This window comes from Biomphalaria glabrata, chromosome 6, assembly GCF_947242115.1.
Source record: "Biomphalaria glabrata chromosome 6, xgBioGlab47.1, whole genome shotgun sequence".
Taxonomy (NCBI): Eukaryota; Metazoa; Mollusca; class Gastropoda; family Planorbidae; genus Biomphalaria; species Biomphalaria glabrata.
In genome coordinates this window covers 49,435,966-49,462,913 of record NC_074716.1, presented here as the reverse complement: position 1 = coordinate 49,462,913, position 26,948 = coordinate 49,435,966, and the positions used below count along the sequence as shown (strand labels likewise).

General features: G+C 35.7%; 3 protein-coding genes across 4 annotated transcripts; 2 read left to right on the top strand and 1 right to left on the bottom strand.

Moving 5' to 3' along the window:
* The first annotated feature begins 1,442 nt into the window (after positions 1-1,442).
* On the top strand, positions 1,443-6,667 carry LOC106056587 (protein NDUFAF4 homolog). Its single transcript, XM_013213402.2, has 3 exons — positions 1,443-1,768; positions 2,880-2,977; positions 4,130-6,667. The coding sequence occupies exons 1-3, from the start codon at positions 1,618-1,620 to the stop codon at positions 4,565-4,567; spliced, it is 687 nt and encodes a 228-aa protein (XP_013068856.2). The 5' UTR covers positions 1,443-1,617; the 3' UTR covers positions 4,568-6,667.
* Positions 6,668-7,272: 605 nt separating this feature from the next.
* Positions 7,273-15,994, bottom strand: LOC106056578 (biliverdin reductase A-like). The gene is made up of 8 exons (XM_056032775.1): positions 15,853-15,994; positions 14,927-15,051; positions 13,378-13,494; positions 12,834-12,931; positions 11,800-11,907; positions 10,304-10,478; positions 8,272-8,399; positions 7,273-7,581 (listed from the first exon to the last, which is right to left on the bottom strand). Exons 2-8 carry the CDS (start codon positions 15,043-15,045, stop codon positions 7,457-7,459), a joined length of 870 nt encoding a protein of 289 aa, XP_055888750.1. The 5' UTR covers positions 15,046-15,051; positions 15,853-15,994; the 3' UTR covers positions 7,273-7,456.
* A 1,364-nt stretch (positions 15,995-17,358) lies between these two features.
* On the top strand, positions 17,359-21,510 carry LOC129926791 (uncharacterized). Of its 2 annotated transcripts, none has more exons than XR_008778531.1 (2): positions 17,359-20,852; positions 21,032-21,510. XR_008778531.1 is itself a non-coding variant. In XM_056032774.1 (2 exons), the coding sequence occupies exon 2, from the start codon at positions 18,657-18,659 to the stop codon at positions 20,211-20,213; it is 1,557 nt and encodes a 518-aa protein (XP_055888749.1). In that variant the 5' UTR covers positions 17,359-17,589; positions 17,769-18,656; the 3' UTR covers positions 20,214-21,510. The 2 variants fall into 2 exon arrangements, 1 of the variants encoding a protein (XP_055888749.1); XM_056032774.1 differs by having other exon boundaries at positions 17,359-17,589; positions 17,769-21,510.
* Positions 21,511-26,948: the final 5,438 nt, after the last annotated feature.

The following is a 26,948-nucleotide window of genomic DNA, read 5'->3' as shown; positions in this document are numbered from 1 at the left end:
CAAACTCAAAATCGGCCCCCGAAGTGGTCCACCCAGGCAAGTAAAAAGGCAGGTTTCAAAAATTTCAGAAAGAACATCAGAATGAAATTCTATCAAAGACAAATGACAGAGAAGAATGGAGAAAGTTTACTAGCCCTTATCTTGCTCGGCGTTATACCAGGCCTTTATATAAAGTCAGTAAGCAAAAGAAAAATAACTGTTAAAATCAATATTTAATTTGAAAAGAACAAATATTGTGACAAAGAAAAATAAGCTATAAATTTAGGAATGGGGTTAAAAAAAACAACAACTAGAAATCATAAATCTAATATATAAAGCACAGTGTAAGGAGTAGGCCTGTATAGGCTATCTTATCATATATAATACAGACGTTACTTCAAAAAAGAATATGTGGGCCTATGTAAGTATGTCCCAAATAAAAATCGCTTGACCAATCTAGATCAAATTTGTCATGAATGTTCCTTAGATCACGGTGGAGGCCGTAGTGTATGTCAAATGTCTCTTCCACAACTATAATGCCCAAAAGTAAATAAATATATTTATCTCTATTAAAGAACGAAAACTTTTTAACAAATTGGGTAAACCCTTTTTCATAATATTTTATGTTTGCTATGTAAGGAACATATGGCGCTAGATCAGTGACACACAAACGAAGTCCCGCGAATCATATCTAGCTAGTGAATTATAGATTAATGTAGATCTAGATCGAGACCGATAGGCCTACCCAGATACAGGGGCGTAGCTAGGAATTTGCCATCATTTGAGGGTCCGGGGTGCTTGACCTCTTTGGGGGCCCTGCATTTTGCATAATATTTATTATTTAATGTGAAAAAAACAACACTCATTTGGAGCCCCCGTCAAGTAGGGGCCCGGGGGGGATTTTCAAATTCTCCCCCCCCCTCCTCCCCGACCCTAGCTACACCACTGCCCAGATAAGATATTAATCTATCCCTCCTCCTACGTCTTTGAAAGATTTTGAAATAAGTTACATATAGGCCTAATCAATTTTTAAAAGTAGCCTATAGGCCTACATGGTTGGGGGTAGGCCTATCTAAACAAAAAAACTGAATTACGATATATCAATGTTTGTTGTAAAATGTTTGACAAGTTTCGGATGTTACTTCAGAATCGGAGCTGAAGATAATTTACATTTTAGCCCAACCTCCCGCCGGACGACGGGGAATGGCAGCGGGCAGCGTATGAACCCGGGACCATCGAACCTTGGAAAGATTTGAGTGCAAATATATCACCGAAAAAAGAGAACCAGAGATTAATATTACAAAGAAGACATAAAAAAAAAATTAAAAAGCTTTGAAAATGTTTTTCTTTGGCAACAAATATTTGGACAACTATTCGAGAAAAAACAGCTAATTAATCCTATAATGTTTTGTTATAAGTCGAATTTCCGTATGCATGGATAATAAAGGGATGTAACTCTATAATCAAAGAATGACATTGATGTAAGCAACACTGACATTCAACTTCAAGTATCAAGAGCCTTGATCCAGAGCTATTCTAGATCTAGATCTAAACCTAAAGACTAGACTAGCATTAGTCTAGTACTGTAGTTTAGATATAGATTCTAGATATATCTAGAATCCATTTATTTTAATAGACATGGGACAAATCTACTCAGTTATTGCGCGTCCTTTTCGAAATTTCAATATCGAAAACCGTGCTTTCAAGGTTCTTGAAAAAAGAAAAACTGAACCACACTCTGCTCCCAAACATCCAACAACTGTTAAAATTTTATCCCGTGTGAGAGAAGGTAAGCCACAAAAAGCTAGAGACTAGGTCTAGTCAGTCTACACGACTGTGGATATAATTAATATAGGTAATAGAGTCTAGAGTCTAGTACTAATTATTACTAATAGTCAATACTAAATTATACTATAGTTAATACTTATAAGTTAATTGTCTTAATAGTAATAGTGTAAAATTTAATAAATTAGTAGATCTAATTAGTTAATAGTCACACATAGACTAGTATTTATTAATTTAAGTCTTAAGTATAGTTATAGTAAAAGTAATAGACTAAAATTAAATAGATTTTAAATAGATTTTTTATCATCATTTTATAGATAATCAGACAAATTAGTATATTATTCTAGATTATAATCTATTTGTAATAATATTATTAAATTTGTCTAGTCTCTAGAGTCTAGATATTAACTCTATTGTAGATGTAAATTTAAATGAAGCTTGAAAATGTAGTATAAGTTAAGATTGAGACATCTAGATATCTATAAATTTTTATTTTATCTTTATCTAATCTAGATATAGAGTCTACATTTATTAAGACTATTAAAAACCAAAATTCTTTAAAAGTAGAACTAAAGAAAAACTTTAAATCTGAAAAAATAAGAGTAATGTCACTTCCTTATTAGCTCTATTTTTTTTTAATCTGATCTTGGACATACAAACCTGTATTATTTATACCTCTACACTGTCAATGAAAGGTTAATCATCTCCTGTGAAATCTAGATAGATTAAAGTAGATTTCTATATATATCTAGAGCTATAAACTTGTACAAATACTAAAACATATAATATGCTGGATTATACATAATATGTTAAGTCTGTTATGTAGCAGCATCATATAGACATCACATATATACCACTTTTAAACATAATGTCCATACTTTTTACTCAGTCTTCACACCCCCCCCCCCCAAAAAAAAAAATCTAATAATAAATGGCTCCAAATCCACACAAAGAACAGTAAACTCAGACTCAGGTGTACGTCAAGGAACATTCTTAGGTCCCCTACTCATTTAGAGCAAAAAATACTTATACTTAGATGTCTGCCGGTTACAAAAGTCTTGTGTTGGTAAAATATCACTGTTCTGCTCTGTTTTAATGTTGTTCTTTTCCTACAGAGAATCCAGAGCTGTTCAAGAAGGAAGATGTAAAGCATGAACAGTTAAATGAAAACTTGAAGAAAGTCTTTGTGGAATCAAAAGATCCCATTGCTCAGGTAATTGACATAGTTCTGTTTCATCTTGTAAGTATGAACCTTTCAAGCTGTTTTTCATTGAGGGTCTGGAATAAGATCAATTCAAAAAGCTAGTTTAAAAGAAGACATTTCAATAAGTCGTTGTCAATGCAATTCTAGAGTGAGTTTTGCGTTTTTGGCACATCGGCACAATTTAGGCCATGTCGTGCCCTTAATCCTTCAAAGATTACTCTCCTTTACAAGAGCTAAATTCTATGCAGTTAAATCATTAAAAACAAGGTCTATTCACGGTTAAAATAGTTAAGGTAGTAAAAATTTAATAGTTAGTAAAAATCTTATGTAAATATTATGGGGTCACAATTTCACAAATCAGATCTTCGTAGTCAACCCCACCTTCCAGACAAAGCCCAGTATTTATGCAATTCTAGAATCTAGCTTTGTTTTTCTTACATCAGAACAGTCAGATTTCTTCCAAGTGTTGCACAATCATTCTTAAGATGTCTTTTATGTAAACAAAACGGGCCTGCTATACAAGATGCCATGCTGAACACATGGATAATCTTATACCAAGCCCATTATAAACATACATTGGATGCTCTATTGCCTCCAGTATCTCTCACACTTCAGTGTAGGCCATTTCAACTCTTTCTTAATTAATTTGATTCTTTTTAAGAGAAATAGTTTCTTGTAGTTGCATGGAGAATGAATTTCGAAAGGTCAGGATGCAGGAAAATGCTTGGTGTCAGGCTTCTGGTAGGGATACCACTAGGGCAGGTGCAGCACTCTCTCAGACCCCCTAGCCAACTAAGGGGGGGGGGTGCAAGATTACGCTTTTTGGGGTGAGAGTTATCACTAAACAAAGTTTGAGGAAAAACTGCTTTATAAATGATTTTAAACAATCAATACACTCTTTAAAATGATTGTGATTCTATTGATACACTCTTTAAAAGGATTGTGATTCTATTGATGCACACTTTAAAATGATTTTGATTCTATTGATGCACACTTTAAAAGGATTTTGATTCTAATACACACTTTAAAATGATTGTGATTGAGACACTCTTTCAAATGTTGGTGATTCTATTGTTATACACTTTGAAATGTTTCTAAACACTTTCTTACTCTGTGTGAAAATATTTTTGTAATAATGTTTTTTGGTCATTCTGTCTCTAGCCTTCAACTGAAAAAAAATCCCTTCCAATATCCAGACATCCTTTTGAAGATTCAGAGCTAGGTGTGATGGATGTTGATTATCTCATCCCAGAAGGCAAAGCCACTCTTCGAACAGTTTTTAACTTTCTGGGACAGCATCGGCTTAACCCTGAGCAGGTCACTGCATCCAGCATAGCCGCTGAACACAAACTTGACTTGGCCAAAGTGGAACATGTTCTTAATCACTTTAAGATATTTAACTTGTACATACCTGACGAGATGATGAAGACGTCGAGCATGAGAAAAGCCGTGCAGCAGCAGTTAGAAATGGCAAAGTCTCATCCAGGGTTCATTCATGTTCCAGGTGTTCCTAAGCTTGCAGAGGCAATAGACGACAAAGCACAAACTCTAAACAGTAATACAAGTGAATCACTGAACACTTCTGGCACCAAAACATAACAATAGTTGTTTTTTATTACTGAGATCTGTTTATATATAGATATTAACATATACAGTGGGCCTTCACTGCATTCACTAAATTCACTGTTTAGTCCAGGAGTCAACAAAAATTTTTTAGACTTCATCCTTTTTAATGCTCCCAACACATTTTGAGCTTGTGTAGTCAAAACTCCTGAGAACAATCTGTTACTTGGGCACTGAGATGAAACACAAAGGCTATGTTTAAAAGTTTTTTGTTTTCAAGTATTTTTTTTAAATGGATAAACATCTTTTTGAAGTAATTCTTTAATGCTCCTTCCATTCACTCCTTATTCACATCTTCTTCTAACCTGCTATTGCCGATGAACTTTAGCGTCTTGACTTTACCACGGAGAAAGTAATATGCTATTCTTATCAGCTTTTCTATACTGATGTACAGCCTGTTAGTTATACAGTGTTGTTTAGATAATAGGGTCTCGCTGTGGTGGATTAAGTTGGGACATTCTAAATAGAAATATCTGGAACTTTGGGTGTGTGGAATTTATTTTATTTAGATGGAAATTCAAAGTAGTTTGACCTATTATAAGTATGCTTTTAATAAACTCAAATCTACATGTGGCTTGCAACTAAAGATCTAGATCGGTTAAACAAGCTACATTGAGGTTGAATGTACTTACACGGCTGTCAGTTTTTATGTATTTAATTGTTATTGTTTTCTATAGACATATTTTTTTTTTTGCTTAACTTTATATAATACTAATCATATTTATGTAACTTGAATTGCAAGCAAGTCAACAAAGATGAGAATGTGTATTCATAGTGAAAATAGGGCAATTAAACAAATACATACTCAAAATTATTTTTTTTAAGTCATGAGGTCAAGTCAGCCATTACTATTTAATCTGCAGTTCATTATTTCTACTTGTCTTGGACTCATGCACCTCCACAATTACTACACTAACTGCAACGCAACTTCTCAGTGTTGCCTCACATAGATCTAGATCTTCTGCCTCACTGCAGTTCCACAAACAAGTCTCCCTATCCCTAGGAATTTCCCTAAAATGTCTGCTTTCCTCAGTTCCTACACTACAAAAGTCCTCAGTGGCGACTACCTCATTACAGAGGGGAAAAAAAAGCGAGAAAAGTGCCTTATAAGTATGCGCTTCAGTTTTGCAGGATTTACATTTCATAAAAAATAATGTCTCACCCATTGCGAATTTTGTGCCAGTGTGCACCGTAAATATTGGTGCAAGAGCAGGTAACAAGGTTATATGACTTCTGCTTAATCTCTCCACTGAATAGTTAGTTCATTGAGTTCTTTAATTTACTACAATGCTTAAAGCATACTCCTGTTTCTATACTGTTGAATAGTATTGTACAAGACAGCAATTACTTCACACTAGTAACACACCCTTTGGAGTTTGAAATGTGATTGCATTAGTGAAGTTCCACTGTATATATTTTAACAAATTTAGTAACGTTGAATGTCATGAAATATTTTTGTTTTAAAGTTTGTACTATACAATAATAACTTATCGTATAGTGAAAAATTACATCTCAGTTTTACAAAGCATAGCAGAATTGTGACACACATTTACATTATTACTAAGAGTTGGGTTTAGATTTTGGCTGGGATTAGAAGGATATCAAAGTGAAATTGTTCCTGTGTATGTGATTTAGAAGTTTTGTTCTATTTATTGATTTAAAAAAACATCTTTGAATGACATTATAGATGCACTCTTTGCTGTGAATAACATTGTAAGAGTGTAGTTAGGTTTGCAGATTTTATCTCAGTAACTATAACTTTCTAGTAAACATTTTTCTCTTGATCTACATGCAAGATGTGCCAAACTCATGGCTAACTTCGAAATACCCGGTAAGTCGACAGCCTCAACATTTTCTTCTTATAACCCAGTTTTACTTGGTCATTGATTCTTGTTAGTTTAAACCTAGTTAGTGTTTGCATAGAAAATATGAGCAAATAATTGTCATTCAACTACTGAATCATGATTTATACACATATTTTTACTTACACCAAGGTGTTATTATTTATTAACATGAAGTTTTGTTCAAAGTTTGATGTCATGTTGATGAAATAAATTTGATTGTAATAACAAAACTCTTGACCTGCTTGTAATTGGTATTGACATGTGAACAATGTGTACAGTATATAGGCAATGCTTCTGAAAGTGGTTCTGAGTTGGCACCTATTCCATTTTGTGTGAAGACCATGTCATTTCTTTAGCTTCCAATCTGATGAATAGGAAGATCACTGCTGGGTCCGCATGATATGCAGCTTTAGCGTTTCTTAAGATTCTGACATTAAGACAATGCTTTATAAATGATAAATATATTATATACATATAGTGCCCATATAGCTAAAATTGGAGGAGGGTTTTTTTTTTGTTTTTTTTTTCCAGTAACAAAAATATGAAAAGACATTTGTGGTCAAGAACTAAATTTTTTTTTCTCTTTTTAGTTTTTTTTTTTTAATTGTTTTTAAATTATAAATTATTGACTAAATTATTTAGTTGTATTACACTAATTAGGAAATGTGTTATAAGAAATTATACCAGTTTTAATATTTTATTTTTCCTATTTAGGTTTAGTGCTTGTGAATACTGGAAGGTCTTGCTGAGCTGCTAGCCCTATTTTTATAATAATAAATCGCTATTATCCTTGAGAAGTTAATCTTAAAACACAGTGCATTAACAAACGAAGTCTACTAAATAGATCAATATATATTTATTAATATTTTAAACACAACTATAATGACTAAAGTACCAATACATTTGGTACTAGTAAAGGAAACATGTTTTGAAATATCGCTCTGGAGAATATCAACAAAGTGGAGGTAATCAACAATGAACAGTCTAAACTCTCTGTGCTGTTACACAAAGTGCAGATCTTTTAAAAAAAAGAGTGAATCTTCTCTGCTATCTCTAGGCTGTGTATTGAAATCTTTTTCTGCTCCTCTGGAATTTTGCCTGCCAGGATGGCTGCGTAAAAGTTTTCCATGTCTCTCATAAAGAGTCCTGGGAAAAAAAAAACATCATTACTTAAATGCTTTATTTTTCTTAATTGTAGATAAGATAATTTTTTATTGGTCAAATCAAATGGAAATTCAGTTTGACTACAATTGACCTCTTCAGCGTAAATACTGTAACAATAACAATATCGATGCAAATATGAACAACATTCACACACGAAACACATAGACACTCACAACCAGCGCTTTATGAATTAGACTTCTATGTACTTCTTGATGACAAAAGATTAGCTTGTAACACTCTGACCAAAAGTGGGATAAAGGAGTTTTTATATCTTTCTGTTTTTGTCTTAATGTAAAGGAGACGACCACTTCGTTCAGATCTGATGTAACAGTGGTTTAATGGGTGCAGGTTGTCTTTAAGAATGAATCGTGTGTGTCTTGGAAAGGCATCTTTCATGAAAAATTGTAGAGCCTGCAGTCTGCTATTATTGGTACATACATATAATCAGTCTGAGAATGCTTTGATTTTTTCACAAAATAAGTGTTATCTTTTTATTTCTACTTTATATGAAATTAACTCAGACATGTTTAAATGTAAGATATTTTAGAAATTACTAATCAAACTGACCTCAAATGTTGCATATAACTCCTTGAAAATCATAGCCAGGGAATTCAAAACCATGTGAGCAGCTAATGTAACCAAATAATTTATTCTCTGAAGCCAACTACTGACCTGGTTTGGACATCTTCTGCTCTAATTTATCAGAATCCAAAACCTCTCCATCCTCAAATTCATAGATAGTGCGCTTCTGTCTGCCCATTTCATTGGATTTAAATCTGCTAAGTGTGATAGACATAGGCCTGGAGAAAAGATAAAAGGTAGATCAGTGCATCGTACATTCACCACATTTACACAAACAGATCTCATTTCCTAATGACATAACACACTGAAGACAACCAAAATTGAGGTGTGTCCATGGATACTTCAAGGTATTGTTACTTAAGTTTAACTAAGAAATAAATGTTTTAGAGGAATCTCTTTAAATTAATTCCTAAATTTAAGAGCGATTTCCATTCCTGTCTATGGCACTTTTTTTAAAAAAGGAAACAATAATATTTGGTGCTTGCTATATTACAATTCAGAAAATATTTCTTTAGTTTATATAAACTTTATAGGAAGGAATGTTTTGTTATTTAAATTGGATGCTACAAATTAAACAGCTTAAAATCATAAATTGACATAAACTGAACCTTTAATAAATAATTGTGTAGCTGTCAAGCAATGTCACATTATTATAATTTGGCCTTGAATTTCTATTTTATTAAAACCAATATCTGATATTTAAATAAGAACAAACATCTACATAATATTAATGGATTTTCTAGAGATATTTAAAGTTTAAAAATTAAATTTTTAGTAAGAAATTTACATTTTTAAAAAGTCATTATAAAATAACTCATAATTAAGAGAAAATATTATAATGTGAATACATTGTTAACATTTTTTTTTTACTAAAACTGATTTCTTTAATCTTTAAAAAACAACAAGAAAAGAAATAATTGTAATCTAAAAATCTTTTTTTTTTTTTAAATCGATAGAAGTTGAGTAAAAGTAAAGCTCCTTTTCAGATCTTGCAATCTATGGGGCAGATGATGTAAAGGTCATCTGTTTCTGTGGCCAACTGTTAACAAGGGTGTCATGTGGCCAGCACAAAGACCAACCCCCTTTACTATTCCCCAACTAATGTCAGGTATCCATTAGAGCTGGGTGCACTCAGAGGCGCCCTAAAATCCCGAAATTCAAAATCTTCTCCAGGATTAGAACCCGGAACCCTTGGTTTGGAAGCCAAGCGCTTTACCACTCAGCCACTGCACATTTGAGTTGAATAGGGCACATAATTTTTTTAATCTAAGTTGTGCTTTGCACATAAATTAGAACGCTTCTCTCTGTGGGAAGCGTGGTCGAGAGGCCAAGTGCGCTTGAACTTGGCTTGGCTACCTAGAAGGGGGCTCGAGGTTCGACACCCGACTCGGGCAGAGTTGTGTTTACTGAGCGCCTAAAGGCAGCACAGAAAACCAACTCCTAGATAGCCCCCCCCCCCCCCCCCCCCCACTGGTCCACAAATGAGATTGGACCAAAAGCGCTCTGAGCATGCTATAAGCATGAAAGTAGCGCTATATAAAAGCTATTATAATAACAAATGTCAATTGTCCAAATGAATGATACTACTGTATCCTTCAGAGATGCTGACGATGGATTAGCAACACCTTTCTCAAACCTGCTTTCAACATCACAAAACAAGCCCTCATCTGGAACCCCCAAAGAGAGAAGGATAAGGGACGGTCGAGAAATACATGACACTGAGATTCTGAAACAGATGCCAAGCAAATGGGCAAAATATGAGGAAAGATGGAGACACTCACCCAGAACTGAGACCCATGGAAGAAACTGGGTGATGGCCCATGATCCAGACGAGGCCAGAGGCAGAGATGAGATGAATTGATTGGATCAAACTAATGTAAAAACACATCCAAACAGTGGTAATGGGTATTGCAAATCAAATTACTGAGTGACCTGTGTAATCCTTACCATATTGCCATCTATCAAACTCTAGCTACTAAATATAGAAAACATAACTTTACCTGTCTTATAAACCAAGGGCTTATGCAACGAAACCATCTTTTATTATCTGATATTACTACTCTTATAAATTTTTAAAAACTGCTTCCTTGATAGCACTAAAAATATTTTTTTTGCCACTTACTTCCCTTGAGCCTCCAGGTCAGCATGTGCAGTATAACTGTTCTCTGCTTGGTCCAATTTGCCACCAATAACTTTCGCATCACCAAACAATGACAGTACGCTCTGGATACTTGAGATGCCTGTCACAAATGGTAACCCTGATTTGTCAAAGTCCTCAAGCCAACCGTTATAAGAACCTGTTCAGAAAGACACACAAAGTTTTAGTACATTTCATTCCTGTGACAAAGAACTATGCTTCCAAGACACACACACATACATATGTAATTAACATTACAAACTACTTTTATTTTATAACTTCTGCACTGTTTTCTTCAGAAAATTGGAATTGTTACATTTTATTTTGATGTCATTAAAAAATATAAAAAAAATGGCATTAACTTATTATGTGCAAAGCATAAAAATCTTTGAAATAAAACCAATTGAAAGTGAGAGTAGAAAATGATTTTAAAATATGCCCACTTTTAAATAATATCAAAATAGTATTTCTTAGTGCAGTGCAGTGTTAATAGTGAATACAACAAAAAACTTTTCTTTAAAAGACAATAATTTGTGTTCAGTATTAGTGAAATTGAAAGAAAAAGTTACAAAATTAGAATAGTTTACTAAGCTATACACCTTCTGCATGTATTAGTAAATAATTGTAAAAAAAATTATTATTATTTACTGGCCTTTTTCCTACAGATTACTCAAGACTTTGGCATGCTGCTGTTAATAGAAGCAAAAATTATGATTTTATCTGACTAGAGTTTCTCACAATAAAAAAAACAACATAAAAAACGAAATGCATCTGTAAAGAACACACACAAAGTTGTAGTTTTTACTGACCACTAGAAAGTATATATCAACGGTTCCATCAGCATACCTCTGACCATTAAAAAGTATACTATACATCATCAGTTTTATCAGAATACCACTGACCATCCATCCATTCCAGTGACACTACAGCCCATGTAGGGCTCCAGTCTGTTTCAACACATCCTTCCATTCAGATCTCTCTGAAGCTTTTCATCTCCATGCCTGAAGTCTAGGTTGTTACAAGTTGTAGTAGATCTGCCTTTACATCCTCAATCTATCACATTCATGGTCTGCCTTTGATTTTTGCTGTTATAATACCACTGACCAACACAGTGTAGGAGACGTGGTAGCTGAGCTGTAAAGAGCTTAGCTTCCAAACAGGGGGTCCCAGGTTTGAATCCTGAAGAAGACTGGGATTTTTTAATTTCGGGATCTGTGGGCACGAGTGTACTCACCCATTAGTTGAAGAAATGTAAAGGCGGCTGGTCGTTGTGCTGGCCAAATGACACCCTTGTTAGCCATAGGCCACAGAAACAGATGACCTTTACATCATCTGCCTTATAGACCACAAGGTCTGAAAGGGGAACTTTACTACCACAGTGTAAGTATACATTAATGTCTCCCTTCAAACTGTAATTTTCACAGTGAATCTGCTCATAGCTGATACAAACTACATAAACTGAAGTCACAATTCATACATACCAGCTATTGTGTATTTCCCTGACTTCAGCTGAGATTTCTCTGCTTTATTTTTGACTAACAGGTGGCCCTCAGTGAGAAGTGCGATGTTTTCTTCATGGAGAATCAAACCTGTGGAAATAAACATTGTAAAGTAAACTAGAGACTACTGTGTATGTAGTCAAAATGAATGGTACATTATCAAGCAAGGAAGAGTCAAGTACTTTTCAAATTGTGATACATGTACCACCACACTAAGTGGTACTCGAGAGGTCCCTATATTTTTCCCCTACAAATTGATGTCTCAATCTTTCTGTTTTCCAAGCTCCCAGGTGTCAAACAACACAAACTGATCATAAACTGAAATCAAATCACAAGTCTAGACTCCACTAAAAATAAGCATGATGTGACAGTTTGCAATCACTGTGTCTGAAAGCGCACATTTTTATGCTTCATAATGACAGCACACAGGAAAATGAATAATCCAATCAGTTTTAAAATTTTAATTAAAAGAATTTAAAACTGTTTGCTATTTTGTAAAAATTCAAAGAATAATGAACATGTAAAAAAATTATATCATGTTTTTAAGGTCAGTGATTAATTCTACATTTACAATTAATTTATTGAAAAAAAAATTATTTTTTTTTAAGTATTTATAAATTTTTAAAATTTCCAACAGTGCATCTGAAGTTTTTGACAATACATAAGAATCCTGGATATTTAGGTTACACTAGCTCATTTGGGAGAAACTAATAAAAAATTTATCATTTAATTTTTCAAAGCTTTGATTTTAGATGTTCAATTAATAAAGCTATTCCCTCATTTCTAATCCCAAACTCACCATTTAAAAAAAAAATAAAAAAATTTTTGATTAAGTTTTTTTTAAAGCATCTTTCAATCTTTAAAGTCAAAAGAAAAAATGAAATCATAATAAAATTATTGTTTTTAATTCAGTTTCAATTCTGCACAATGTTTGGCACATTGCAGACCGTAGTTTACATATTTACAAACTAACTTCTTAAAAGAAATAAAGAAACATCAATAACGTATAATGTTACCTTTTTCATCAGCTAACTGGTAAAGTTGTTTAGCAGTGTCAGAACTTAAAGCAACTGGATATTCCACTAGTACATGTTTACCATTCTCCAGACCTCTTCTGCAATCACAATTTAAAAAAAAAATATAAGAATATATATATTCTTTTTGAAAATTGCACACAAAAGTATAATATAAAACCATTCATCCCTTTGTAAAAACTTTCTTCACAAAAAAAAATTTACAAATTTTGAAAATGTATATAATGTTTTAAAATTTGATTATATTATACAAAATAAAATATAATGAAACTGGATGTCACCAACTTAATGCATGATTCGTTTTTAAAGCATTTTCTAATATAAAAGTTAAATTTCTTGATACATAATTATTGTATACAAGGCTAAATATTTTCTAGGACAATTGGCCTCTTCTGAAAGTTATTAACAGTCCTGGTAGTTTTGATACCTTTATTTTAAAATCTTGTTTAGAAACAGTTTGTTAACAAGAGTACTTAATACCTCCATTTTAAAATCTTGTTTAGAAACAGTTTGTTAACAAGAGTACCTGACATAATCCTCATGAAGACATGGTTCAGTGCTGATAATAAGAGCATCTACATCAGATCTACTCAAAGCTTCTTCCATTGTATATGATGGTACTCCATCTAAATCCACCTCACGTCTAAAATATATTTGAAAACAAAAAAATCAATTTTTGAAAATGACCACATCAATTTGTTTCTGTAGCCAATATCAAACAGTACGCTTCCCTCTTGTTGTCAATGTCAGAATAATTATGGAAATAGAAAAAGCCCAATAAAAAGATAGACACATTTCTTATTCCATTGTCTTGTACAATATTTTACAAGTGCTCCTTCTTCCCTAGTGTTGTTAAAGCATAGAATAGTTTGCCTGAATTGTCTCTCCAAAATAGGTCTCCACAGTCACATGAAAAACTGTTCTATGACAATGAACCATAGTCATTACGACTGAAGGAAGCCACATACATTATATAAGATATTATAACAGGACTTTCAAATCTTAAGCAAGCTTTTTTTTATCACTGATAGTACTTAAAGCTATCCCAAATAGTACTCATGTGGTCCCTTATTTTCTACAAATCAGTATCTCCATTTTTCCTCTCTTTAAACTTTTCCAAGTTATTTCTATGTATGTGATATATGTATGTGATAAGTACATGATAAGTAGGTGATAAATAAGTAATATATATGTGATAAGTATGTGATGTGTATGGGAATAATCTACAAATGAAAGTATAATTAAACTAAATCAAGAAATGGATGCAAAGAAGCAGAAGCACATTTGACACTAAACACAGATGTAAGAGTGAGTAACATTTTAAAAGCGGTAATGTACTTTGTACATAAACAAAGTTATTATGTTAACATTTTTCTCGTAAGCAAAAATCTCATGTCCAATAATAGTGCATTTTCTTTTCAGTTATTGGCATTTATACACCACCTGCTTGCATTAAAACAAAGGTAATTAATAAGCTTCCTTAGTTCACTACCATTTTAGCTTCTTCATTAAAATGATTATAAAGGACACAAGTCTATTGCTAGTTGTGAAACCTAGTACTTTATCAATCCATCTTTGAATCAGTCTTCCTCTTGTCAAGTCTTTTCATATCATTATCTTGTGTACTAATTGGTCTTCTTCAAGGCTTTAATATTATTTGCTCATATTGTGAGTCAAACATTTTTACATTAAGTATTTGATAGGGATGTGGTTAATGGTTCCAAATGGCTTCTGAATGGTCTCTGATTCAAATCCCAGCAAAAACTGGGATTTTGAATATCATGATTTTTTTTTTGCCGCCCCAACTCTGATGGAGAATGTAAAGGGTGTTGTTCATATTGTTCTGGCCACATGACACCCTCGTTAACAATCAGCCTGGTCTTCTATAACAACAATGTAAGACTTGTTCTTAATACACAGATACAGGGATGTAAAAGAAGATTCACTGGTGTACATTTCTTTACTTTGGCCTCAAGATGGGAAAACATTTTCTGGGGCTGAACAAGCCGATTCATTTGATGAAATTGATTAGCACTTATCAGATCAGATTTTGAAAGCCAGTTTTATTAACCTACCTGGATACAACACCTTTGAGACGCAAACCGCAAGTCTTTTCTTTCAAGTCACGGACACGGACTCTTCCAGCTATTCCAAGTCCAATAACAACAACTCCAATTTCACGAAGTGCTGACATACTGCTCTGTAAATAGATGTTTTTAGAGTAGAGTTTCTTAGCTTAAAGTTTATCAAATGTTTAAGAACCAAAGAAGATGGTGTGATCCATGGAATACCTCAATAACATAAAAACCTATCTCTATTAGACAGCCTGCACAACAAATAATAATTCCATACAAGTCACTATATAATATAAATATATATATATATATATATATATATATATATATTAATATATATTATATATATATATATTTCTGTCACAAGACAATGTTTTTTTATTAAATTTTATTTCGACTTAATTTTCGCCACAAAAATGCCTCTATACCTGCTGTACTTTAGATCTTACTTAACTAACTATGATTATTTATTAAATTAGTAATTAGTTTCTTTACAAATTAAGTAACAATACATTGAGCCTGCCATACAATAAAAATTACAATTCATACAAGGAGGCCTGCCATACATAATAATATATTACAATTCATTTATTATATTGAAATATATTGTAACTATCTAGATTTAGAATTCTAAATCTAGATCTAATCTACCTAATAAAGATCTAGATGTAGGTATAGATAGACTAATACTGAGTAATAGAGAAATAGAGTCAGAGTTATAAAGCAGCGGGAAAAAAGCGCAGCGCAAAAATTATTAAATGGTAATAAATAATTTAATAAATAATAAATTATTAAAAGTAAAAGCAATAAATAAAGGGTTTTTTAATTTGAAGTAAGTTGAAACACTGCTTTTTTTTAACTTCCAATTCTCTACTTTAATTCATAATGCCTAGACTCTCTAGATCTATATTATATCTAGGATCTACCTTATAAACTAGTCTAGCTTTAGGTACACGTCGTCAGGGATCACAAGAACGAGCTTTTTGCTTATTTAAGCGAAAACAATTCTTTACATAAGCGTTTACATAACGGAGAAAAAAAAGTTTCTAAACTTTTTCGTTTTTTTAAGTGACAGTAATCAGCAGTTTAGCACATAAAATAAATGAGCTCGCCTGTGATTGGTTAGGGTTCCGTTAAAAAAAAAAAGTCTAATCTACCTAGACTCTAGACTGGACTCAAAAGCGTTGTCAAACAAGGATTTGTGCTTGCACCTACTCTGGTACATTCTTTTCCTGCCTACAGAATTGTACTTTTAACGACATCAATGAAGGTGTACCGTATTTCTTCATACATATTAATCAGGGAACTATTCTACGCTGACGATGCAGCTATAGTTGCCGAATCTGCTTCTAATTAACTTAATTAGGCCCTGGTTGACACTGACAGTTGTGCTTCATGTCAGAAGTTAGGCTTTAAACAATGCAATACCAAAATTCTTTTTTACTTATAGTTCAAAAAACAAGCGCTGCTCCTCTCGTGATCATCAGTCATCACTGACCAACCTCTGGAAATAGTTGACCATTTTGTTATATTGGCTCCACTCCATCATCTGAAGTAGGCTACTGGAGAAAGGCATCAACATCATGATAGCTATTGCAATGGGCACCATGTCACGGGTGAGGAAAAAAAAGTGAGACCTTACTGACTACCAATATGCCTAACCACTAACATGTTCTACCGGACCTGTGTGATGAGCACTCTATTATACGGCAGTGAAATATGGTCAACCTACACTTGGCAGGGGGAAAAAAAGCTGAATATCTTTCACCTCCGATGTTTAAAGCGGGTTCTTAAAATAAGACGGCAAGATAAAAAACAAAAACTTAAATCAACGAGGAAGTTTTGTGAAGAGCATGATGCCATGACATCCGCTCTGTTCCCAGTAGGCTAGTAGACGCCTCAGGACATCCGCTCTGTTCCCAGTAGGCTAGTAGACGCCTCAGGACATCCGCTCTGTTACCAGTAGGCTAGTAGACGCCTCAGGACATCCGCTCTGTTACCAGTAGGCTAGTAGACGCCTCAGGACATCCGTTCTGTTCCCAGTAGGCTAGTAGACGCCTTGGCTTGCTGGGACATGTTCACAGGTTGACTCCCTCAAAATGTTTTGTATGGTGATCTTATAGAAGACAGGAGTGCTGCAGGTCATCCAATTCTAAGATATAGGCCGACTGATGTATGCAAGCGTGACAAGAAGCTCTTCAGAATTGACACCAACAGTTGAGAGATAGAAGCACTGTATAGATCTAAGCACAAAGGAAGGGTACAGAATTGCAAATGGTGTACACACCAAATGGAGAAAGAAGAGTGAAAGTGCTGCGCCGTCTGGTGATTGTCAGATTCCTAACCTTTGACCTTACATGACAAGTTGCAAAAAGGAAATTAAAGATCGTCTCTTGAGACGTAAAATAAACGCCACAGAGACTACCATTTATATGTGAGCTTGCGCTCCCAGAGCTATATTTTTATATATTTTATTTTTATAGGCTAGTGCCAAACTTATTTGTACTTCCGCTTTTTGTGTATAAAAAGTGATGCCACGCTGTTTTAAAACAGTTCAGTGTACAGTTGACCAGTGGTCAGCACCATATCTGTCTGTGTGACAGCTGAATATCGTTGTGGTCTGTCGTCTAATTATATTTTTATTTCTGTACCTGGGACGGCCTGTAAGTGTAGAAATATTTTATATTTTTTTACTAGATCTATACTATGTGTAAAGTAATTATTTTATTTTCTACTTGTACTATTTGTCATAATAGTTGGCAACATGCTGTACGGAAGATGGCGGTGTCCATCAGTCCTAATAGAATATTTTATAATATAGTTTTGCATTTATGTTTTGCAGGCTATTATTACTGCTGTGTAACTGCTGTGTTGCTGCTTTTAACTGCTGCTTTGAGCTGCTGTTTATAACTACTGTTGTTAGATCTATTCTAATTCTAGGGAAGCTAGAATCTAGTGTTATTTTGTTTCTTTTTATGCCTTGCCTTGGTAAACTTAGTTATATTTATAGTCTGTTTCTCAGTTCTGTTCTTAGTGAATAGTAAGGTACTGAGCCTAAGGATTTATAAGATATTCTTGTTTTAGTGTTAGTGTTATGAGTGTAATAGTAGGATATTGTAGATCTAGACTAGTTTATTGTAGTGTGTTTGTGTAGATCTAGGTCTAGTGTAGTAGTTGTAGTGATTTAGTTAGATAGTTGGTTTGGTTAGTTTGTTAGTGTTTGTTGTGGTGTAGATTTAGAGGGTAGTTTATAGTGGTTAGTGTATATATTATATTTTAGTATTATTTGATTCCATGTAAATAAAGTTTCTTTTTGTTTTATTTATCGTAAACTAAAGTTTTTTATCTTGTTTTCATTTAGTTGAGTTAGTATAGTTAGTTGTCTGGTTACTTAGGCTACTCTAGCCCCTTGGTCACCATACCGAGGTGCACAGATTGAGCCCACCCAGTAGCGCAAACATCTGCCTACTGTTGGTAAATTTTAATGTTGAGCAGCAGAGAATAGGTCATCTCTCTATCCACTCGCGCCTGCCTGACCTGCTCACATTTTTGGTGTCAAGAAGTGGGATCTGTGCTTGAGTGACCAGACTTGTATTTTTTATTGGCATAGATTAGGTTTGCGTAGGAGTTTAGGCATTGATAGGCGGTATAGATAGTGTTAGTTTAGTTGTTTTTTTGGTATTGTTATTGAGAGGTTAGTAGGCTTTAGTTTTGTTGAGTAGTTAGGTAGATGAACAGCGAGGCAGCAGCAGCAGCAAGAATGCAGCCGTCTCAGACAGTGATCTTGGTGCCTAGGACAGAGATGAGTATCCGACGCTTCCATGGTGATGGTCCTGCCAGGGAAGTTGAAGAGTTCCTTCAAAATGTTGAGAGAACTTGGAAGTCTCAACACATGGTGCATCCAGAGGAAAAATGTGACTTCCTCTTTGCACATCTAGGTGAGGCAGTGAAGGCCGAACTTAGGTGTCACCCTCAGACGACAAGGGCATGTCCAGATGCCCTGGTACAAATCCTACGCTCCACTTATGGAGAAAGGCGGAGCATCAACTGCCTCATTGGGGAGCTGTTCCGAATAAGCCAGCACCAGTATGAGTCTGTCCGCACTTACTCACACCGTCTCCTTCAGGCATTTGAAGCACTCACAGACAGGCAGAGAGCTCTATCTGAAACTCCCTTCAGCAAGTCTATCCTGAGGGACCAGTTTATAGAAAACCTCAGTGACAGGATCCTAAGGAGAGATCTGCGAGAGAGACTACTTGACAGGCCAGAAACAGAATTCCTGGCGTTAAGAGACATGGCCATTAGGTGGGCACAAGACGAGGATGTCGCACCACAAGTCAACGTCACATGCAGTGAGATAAAGATTGAAGGCCAGCTAGCTGCGCTTTCCAAGCAAGTGGAGGAGCTTGCAGCCCAGATTGTGCGCCTACAATTTTCAGGGCCACAGAACTATAGCTGTCCCCACTGCAACAACCATCAACCTGATCACATTAGCGGCAATGTGAGACAGATTACCTCACAACAGCTTGTGGAGAAAAATCGCACTCTTCACCATAAGAGGCCAGCGACGAAGAACAGGAAATGCTACACTTGTGGCAAACCTGGCCATCTTGCAAGAAATTGCAGGCTGCAGAACAGGTTCCAAGGTCAACGAAAGAAGCCAGGGAACCGGGCTCACCAGCAACACCCTTCTAGAAGCAACTGCTCGAATTGTGGAAGCCGGGACCACTTCACCCGAGCTTGCCCTGATGTCACTGCAGCAGTGAATCACGTTCAGGTTGCCTCAGTGGAACAACCACAGGCAGTACAACTGCAACCTGCCCCCAAGCCAACAGAATTGTCGGTGGAGGTGCCACAGAATTCTAGGCGATCCAACACTGCTCCTGATTCAATTGTTCGCAGAAACCAACCCGCAGTGGCAGAAATGATGTCGATCCATTCAGAAGTTGCCTCACCCGACACTTCCAGTAATCATGCAGAAGGAGGTAGGGAAACAAATCCTTTCCTACAGTTTCATCCGGTCCAACCAGAATCCACCTTGCTTTCCCATGAGGTTCCTGAGTTGCAGAAGAAAAGGAACGACCTTCTGAACATTGGGTGCAGAGTTCTTGTCGAACAGAGAGTCAGAGGCCAGGGAAGAATGTTCATGCAGTATGAGCCCTCGTGTTTTATAATTACTGCAGTACCCAAGTATGCTTCTGGCTGGTACATGGTAGAAGCAGAAGACGGCAGTACTTACCGATATGTACGAGAGGAGGAAATGAAGTTTGTTTCCTCACCATACTAGCATAATTCTTCATTTGTATATTTGTAATTTTTATTTAATATGTTGGTTGCATTCCAATGTATTAAGATGTATTAGTTTGTAATAACTCTATGAGTACATGTTATCTACATGTGTATTTGAAAGCTTTTTTTCAAAAGTTTAGTAGTTGCTAAACCTATTTCAGAATGTACAGAATCAAGAGTATTTTCTTGTGTTTTTAGCTGATGAAGTGTATATTTTTTTTTGCTTTTGTCCTTGTAAAGAAATATAATTTAAGTCATGTCATGGAGATGTATATTTTTGTGTGAAATCGATTTTAGTGTGTATTTTCTTTGATGGTATAATATGTCAGCAGTATGTATGTAATGCATTTTAAGTAGTTTGTTAGTATTTTGTTTTGCGAGGACGCAAAAATTTAAGGCGGGATGAATGTGAGCTTGCGCTCCCAGAGCTATATTTTTATATATTTTATTTTTATAGGCTAGTGCCAAACTTATTTGTACTTCCGCTTTTTGTGTATAAAAAGTGATGCCACGCTGTTTTAAAACAGTTCAGTGTACAGTTGACCAGTGGTCAGCACCATATCTGTCTGTGTGACAGCTGAATATCGTTGTGGTCTGTCGTCTAATTATATTTTTATTTCTGTACCTGGGACGGCCTGTAAGTGTAGAAATATTTTATATTTTTTTACTAGATCTATACTATGTGTAAAGTAATTATTTTATTTTCTACTTGTACTATTTGTCATAATAGTTGGCAACATGCTGTACGGAAGATGGCGGTGTCCATCAGTCCTAATAGAATATTTTATAATATAGTTTTGCATTTATGTTTTGCAGGCTATTATTACTGCTGTGTAACTGCTGTGTTGCTGCTTTTAACTGCTGCTTTGAGCTGCTGTTTATAACTACTGTTGTTAGATCTATTCTAATTCTAGGGAAGCTAGAATCTAGTGTTATTTTGTTTCTTTTTATGCCTTGCCTTGGTAAACTTAGTTATATTTATAGTCTGTTTCTCAGTTCTGTTCTTAGTGAATAGTAAGGTACTGAGCCTAAGGATTTATAAGATATTCTTGTTTTAGTGTTAGTGTTATGAGTGTAATAGTAGGATATTGTAGATCTAGACTAGTTTATTGTAGTGTGTTTGTGTAGATCTAGGTCTAGTGTAGTAGTTGTAGTGATTTAGTTAGATAGTTGGTTTGGTTAGTTTGTTAGTGTTTGTTGTGGTGTAGATTTAGAGGGTAGTTTATAGTGGTTAGTGTATATATTATATTTTAGTATTATTTGATTCCATGTAAATAAAGTTTCTTTTTGTTTTATTTATCGTAAACTAAAGTTTTTTATCTTGTTTTCATTTAGTTGAGTTAGTATAGTTAGTTGTCTGGTTACTTAGGCTACTCTAGCCCCTTGGTCACCATACCGAGGTGCACAGATTGAGCCCACCCAGTAGCGCAAACATCTGCCTACTGTTGGTAAATTTTAATGTTGAGCAGCAGAGAATAGGTCATCTCTCTATCCACTCGCGCCTGCCTGACCTGCTCACATATAAATCAGCGATTCCCTGCCCGTGGGGCACATCCAGCCAGTAATGCAGTGCCATCTATATAGTCACTCGTAACTTCTGCCCAAGTTCATAAAACAGCAGACGATAGATTCCATTGTAATTGACGATTTTATTTTCAGCGATGTTGCCGATGATTTTTGAGCCCCGCTCCTCAACATGGGCCGTGAATGGTTGGGCACTAAATGGCGGTAATAACATTATAGCTAACAGCGCTAGAGGAGCGTTGCCTGCGACACATACTGTGCATCTCCTGGAGGGATTGTGTCACCAACCAGGAAGTTTTGACACGGGCCAACATGCACAGCATCTATGCTCTCCTTCAACAGAGAAGACTACGCAGGCTCGGTCATGTCACTCGCATGCCAGATGGAAGAATCCCTAAAGACATCCTATACGCTGAGCTTGAAGAGGGAGTCAGACCCTAGGGCTGCCCAAGACTAACCTACAGAGATGTCTGCAAGCGAGGCATGAGAGCCATGGGCATCGACCAGAGTAGGCCTATAGGAGGAGATAGTCCAAGACCGGAGAGCATGGAGACAGACTGTACGTGCTGGTGCGAACTTCGCCGAATGCAAAAGAAGCAAAGCTGCGTCAGCCAAGAGAAAGAAAAAGAAATCAGCTAGCCCTAGGACAGATGAATATACATGCAAGAACTGTGGCAAACTCTGTCGCTCCAGAATTGGCTTGATCAGTCACTCGAGATTCTGCCCCATCTCAAGACGTAACCAAAGCCAGTGGCTCATCTGGGCGCATCCATTGTCTTCCGAGACAGTAGGAGCCATATATAGGCCTATTACAGCGCTAGAAAAGGCAAAATTTAAAATGTTAAAAGTTTCATGATTTTTTTTATTTTTTTTTTGGAGACGTTGTTGATGTCCATATATGGAGAGGGAAAAGAAATAAACAGTCCTGGGGAGATTACTCAGACGAAGCAAATCTAAACTTTTAGAAAATTAAAGGCAACGAGTTAATTTTTTAAAAAAATTCTTTTATATCAACAACAACAAAAGCTTGCATATATATTGGGTGAACTCGCGTCATTTGGAATCAATTATGGAATTAATTTTTAATGGATAAAAATTTAACCAAAGTCATGTAATACCATATATTTAGGTTTCTTATCTAAAAGGATAAAACTATAAAAACTTTCGGTATATCAGTGGACATATTCTGTTATTCATACGATCCGATAGTATGGCAATTATTAGAATTTGTCAAGCCGGTGTAGGCCTGTGTATTCTGTCATCTTATTGTTAATTTTGGTTGACCTTTATTTGGGATGGAACTTGTTTAGCGCAACTTTTCATGCTCAGTGCGTTGGTCCAATCACTTTTGTGGATCAGTTTGGGGGGAAAAGAAGGGGGGATTCGGGAACATGTTTCCATGCTGCCTTTAATAAAGTAATTTTTAAAAAAGAATCATGCGTCTGTTCTAGGGCAACATTTAAACATAAAAATAACACGCCGTGGGGGCGACCAAACAAATCTTTACACAAGACGAAACATAAAAACTTGGAAGACAAAAAGAGGAAAGCGAAAACAAGGCTGTAGACCCACACGCACCTTTTAGAGGACCTAAAATCAGTGGGCAACAGCTGGGAAGAGGCTGTGGAAGACGCCTATGGCCGATCTCTGTGAAGAACGCTTCTAGATAATGTAGGCCTACTATAGTTCTTTTTTTTTTTTTTTTCTTTTCTTGAGTTGAGGGTTCATAAACGTAGATGAACATTCTAATATTGGTTTTTACTAAGGTTGAATAATAATAATAGGGCTAGTCTTCGAGTCCGAAGATCAGTGAGGAATGCAGTATTTCCCGTGATCTACATCTATTTTGCCACATCCAGGGCAAGCATAACCATTGTCCGCAGGTGGTCGATTTAGATTTTCTTTTCGCCGTCTGAATTTGTCCTCGGCAGCAGATTTTCTTTTGATCTCTAATGTGTATCCCGCGGCCTTCGTGAGTGACCTCCAGCTGTCTCGTTCTGAGGCCGCATGCAACCAGGTGCTCTCCTCTATGTCAGCTAAGGAAAGTTGACGCCTAAGCTGGTCTTTGAAGCGTTTCCGTGGGGCGCCTCTGTTACGTCGACCACCTTTTAGCTCACCAAAAAAGACGTTCTTCTCCCATACGGGATACGTGCCCTACCCAGCTAAGGTTGAATAACATTTTTTTAAAAGTCATTTTGTTTTATGCTCCAGTTTGATTTGTAAGTTTCTTTAATAAGCCCTAATGCTTTGTAATAGCAGTAAACTTGGATGTTGTTGCTTTTTCTTAAAGGAACAGAGTTAGACCCATTTATATTAGGATGGCTGCCTGGTCGTTTGGACTTCTCGATGGTCCTGAGTTCATGCCCTGCTCGCTGTCTTCCTGCGGGAGGTTTGGATTAGGAAGTAAATTATCTTCAACTCTGAAGTCTGTGGCATTTTACGTCTCGAGAGACGATCTTTTCCCTTTGCAATTTCTTGTGTGACTAAAGTGGCCAATCCTTGATACACAGCTGCGGTCACAAGATGGGCATCTGTAATCACCAGGCGCCGTTGCATTTTCACCCTTCTTTCTGCTTCTGTTGTGAATGACATCTGCAATCCGTGACCCTTAATTTATGCTCTCTCTCCATGTGGATCCAGTACCACCTCTTCCCAGCTGCTAGTGTCGATTTCGAAGAGCTTCATGTCACGTTTGCATACATCCGTATAACGTAAAAGTGGGCGACCAGCGGCTCTCCTGCCTTCTATTAGATCGCCATACAGAATGTCCTGTGGAAGTCGACCTACTGAAGTAACATCCGAAATATGTAGAACATTTGACAACAAACATTGTGGGCGGATGTTTTTACGTGTTACTTATGTTCCTTCAGAGTTGAAGATAATTTACTTCTTAGTCCAAAACTTCCCACAGGGGGGGGGGGATGGAGACAACCGATCTTGATAGTCCAAAGCGCATACCGCACGACCAGGCAGCCCTATATATTAGCCAACAGCAAACTAATTATAGTAACCTTACCTTGCAACAAAGACTATTGGCAATAATTCTTGATAGAAGCAATGTAATGCCTTTCTTGTATCTATATTTCTTTTGATAGATGTTTAGGTAGCCACATGTCCAGGCTGCAGAATTCCTTTTTATTTTAACTCTGCATCTATTGTTCAACAATTAGTACAAATATATATATATTTTAAACAAGGTTAAAAAGACAGTTTGTTGTGGAAACACAAACTCAATATCGCCCCCCCCCACCCGGAAGTGGTCCACCCAGGCAAATAAAAAGGCAGGTTTCAATATGTTAAAAATGGCTTTTGTAAAGCGGCCTCTTACGTGTGACGTTGCATGATCAGTGCACTACAGTCCTATCTCTCTTTGTGGTCATTTTGGGAAAATATGGGGACGGGATGTTTGTAGGCGCGCAGTAAACACAACTCGGCTTGAGAAAGGATTTGAACTAAAGCCCTCTTGATAGGTGTGCAAGCAGATTTTGCCATCTGTTATGGAGTGTGTGTGTTTCTTTGGTGACGGTGGGAAGAGGTTAGCGACTGGTTGTGAATGATGCAACAAAGGTGGCATTGAAAACATGAGACTGAAGGGTTGTGTTATTGTAGTGAGTTAGATTTTGTTAAAAGATATTACTAAAGTCTACAGGGGTGGGCAAATTACGGGCCGCGGGCCACATGCGGCCCTCCGAAGTGTTTTATGCGGCCCGCCGACGCCTAAAGAAATCAGGTGTTCCCTCACATTACACATAAAAAAAGGAAATATATTTAAACAAATAATTGTAAATATCTATAGATTTAGAAATTATTGAAACTTTTGATTCTTATCACTTATCTTTAAGAGGCTAAATAAACATTGTCTTTAAACGTCATTCTGAAAAGTTTAAAGTAAACGAAGATTATTTAAAATGGCAATATTTCGAAACATTCAGTCAAAGATAAACAAAAGCCAGTATTTATTCAATTCTATCAAAAACTGTGTTGAATAGTTTGGTCGGCGTGTACAAGATGGCAAGTGTAACAACTAATGGAGCTGGTGCTTTGACTAAGAAAAACAGGCTTTTTAATAAAAATAAAGCATTGAATATCAAATATATTGTTGGAACTGATTTCTCAATGATCTTATTATTGGCACAGGGCCAGCCTTAGGCATAGACTGCTTAGGGTCCCCAAAAGTGAGGGCCTTGCGTGTACTTTCATTTTATTATTTTAGAGAATAAATAGCGAAACTTGTCCTCAATGTTATTGTTGAAGTACAATAGGTTTTTAATAAATTGAATAATTTTACTGTTGTCGCTTTTTTTAAATTTTGTTTTATTTGAGGCCAACTAATTCACTTTGCCAAGGGCCTGGCAGTTCCGAGAAGTACTTGAAAATTTGAAAACAAAACATTCCGATGTTCGATTACACAGTAGTATCCGCTGACCTAGAAAAATATGGAATCTGAAAGAAAGAAATAGTTAGGTTCAATGAAGGACATTGACTGTGACTTTGTTGCTAATATTTCTAATGAAGAGTTGAAGACAGACTTCATGTTTATCATTGGAGATATTGCAATGTTTTGTTTGCAAATGAAATGAATGTGCATCTTAAATCTTTTCAAACAAAGTTATTCTACTTCTCGAGCCAGCGAGTGAAATCGGGTCTTATCATTTTTCTTAGCTGAAAGGTGAAACTATTTCTAGTGAAATGGTTGAAAGTAAAAGACTTATTTGGATTCCTTGATTGTGGAATTTGAAAGCAAATTTTAAGACGTCAAAAACTTGGAACCATGTACTGCAGAAGCTGATTTAGCTCCAGATGATATACCTCCAAGCAAATTATGACATGAAAGAGAAATTCCAGTGAGTTCTTCCACAGAAGTTTCATGAGTGCCAGAAGCTGTATTTCCATACTTAAGAAAACTTTGTTGAGAAACTTTTACGCTATTCGGAACCTGATTCATCCGTTATCACGCTTTATTTCGTTTGTTTGAAAATTATGAAGTGTTAGAACAGGTCGATGCTCACTGACTGTAATTTGACAGCAGTGGCAAGAACAAAACAACTAGTAAGCTAGTTCTACAGTAACAGATGCACGAATGTAAACAGTTAAATGCTTCACATTAAGTACAATTGTACATTTGTGGTGAAATGTTGTGATGTAAAAAGACAATTACAAAATTTAAAAAATTATTCGTAAAATTAATTCAAGAAATTGCTAACTGTTG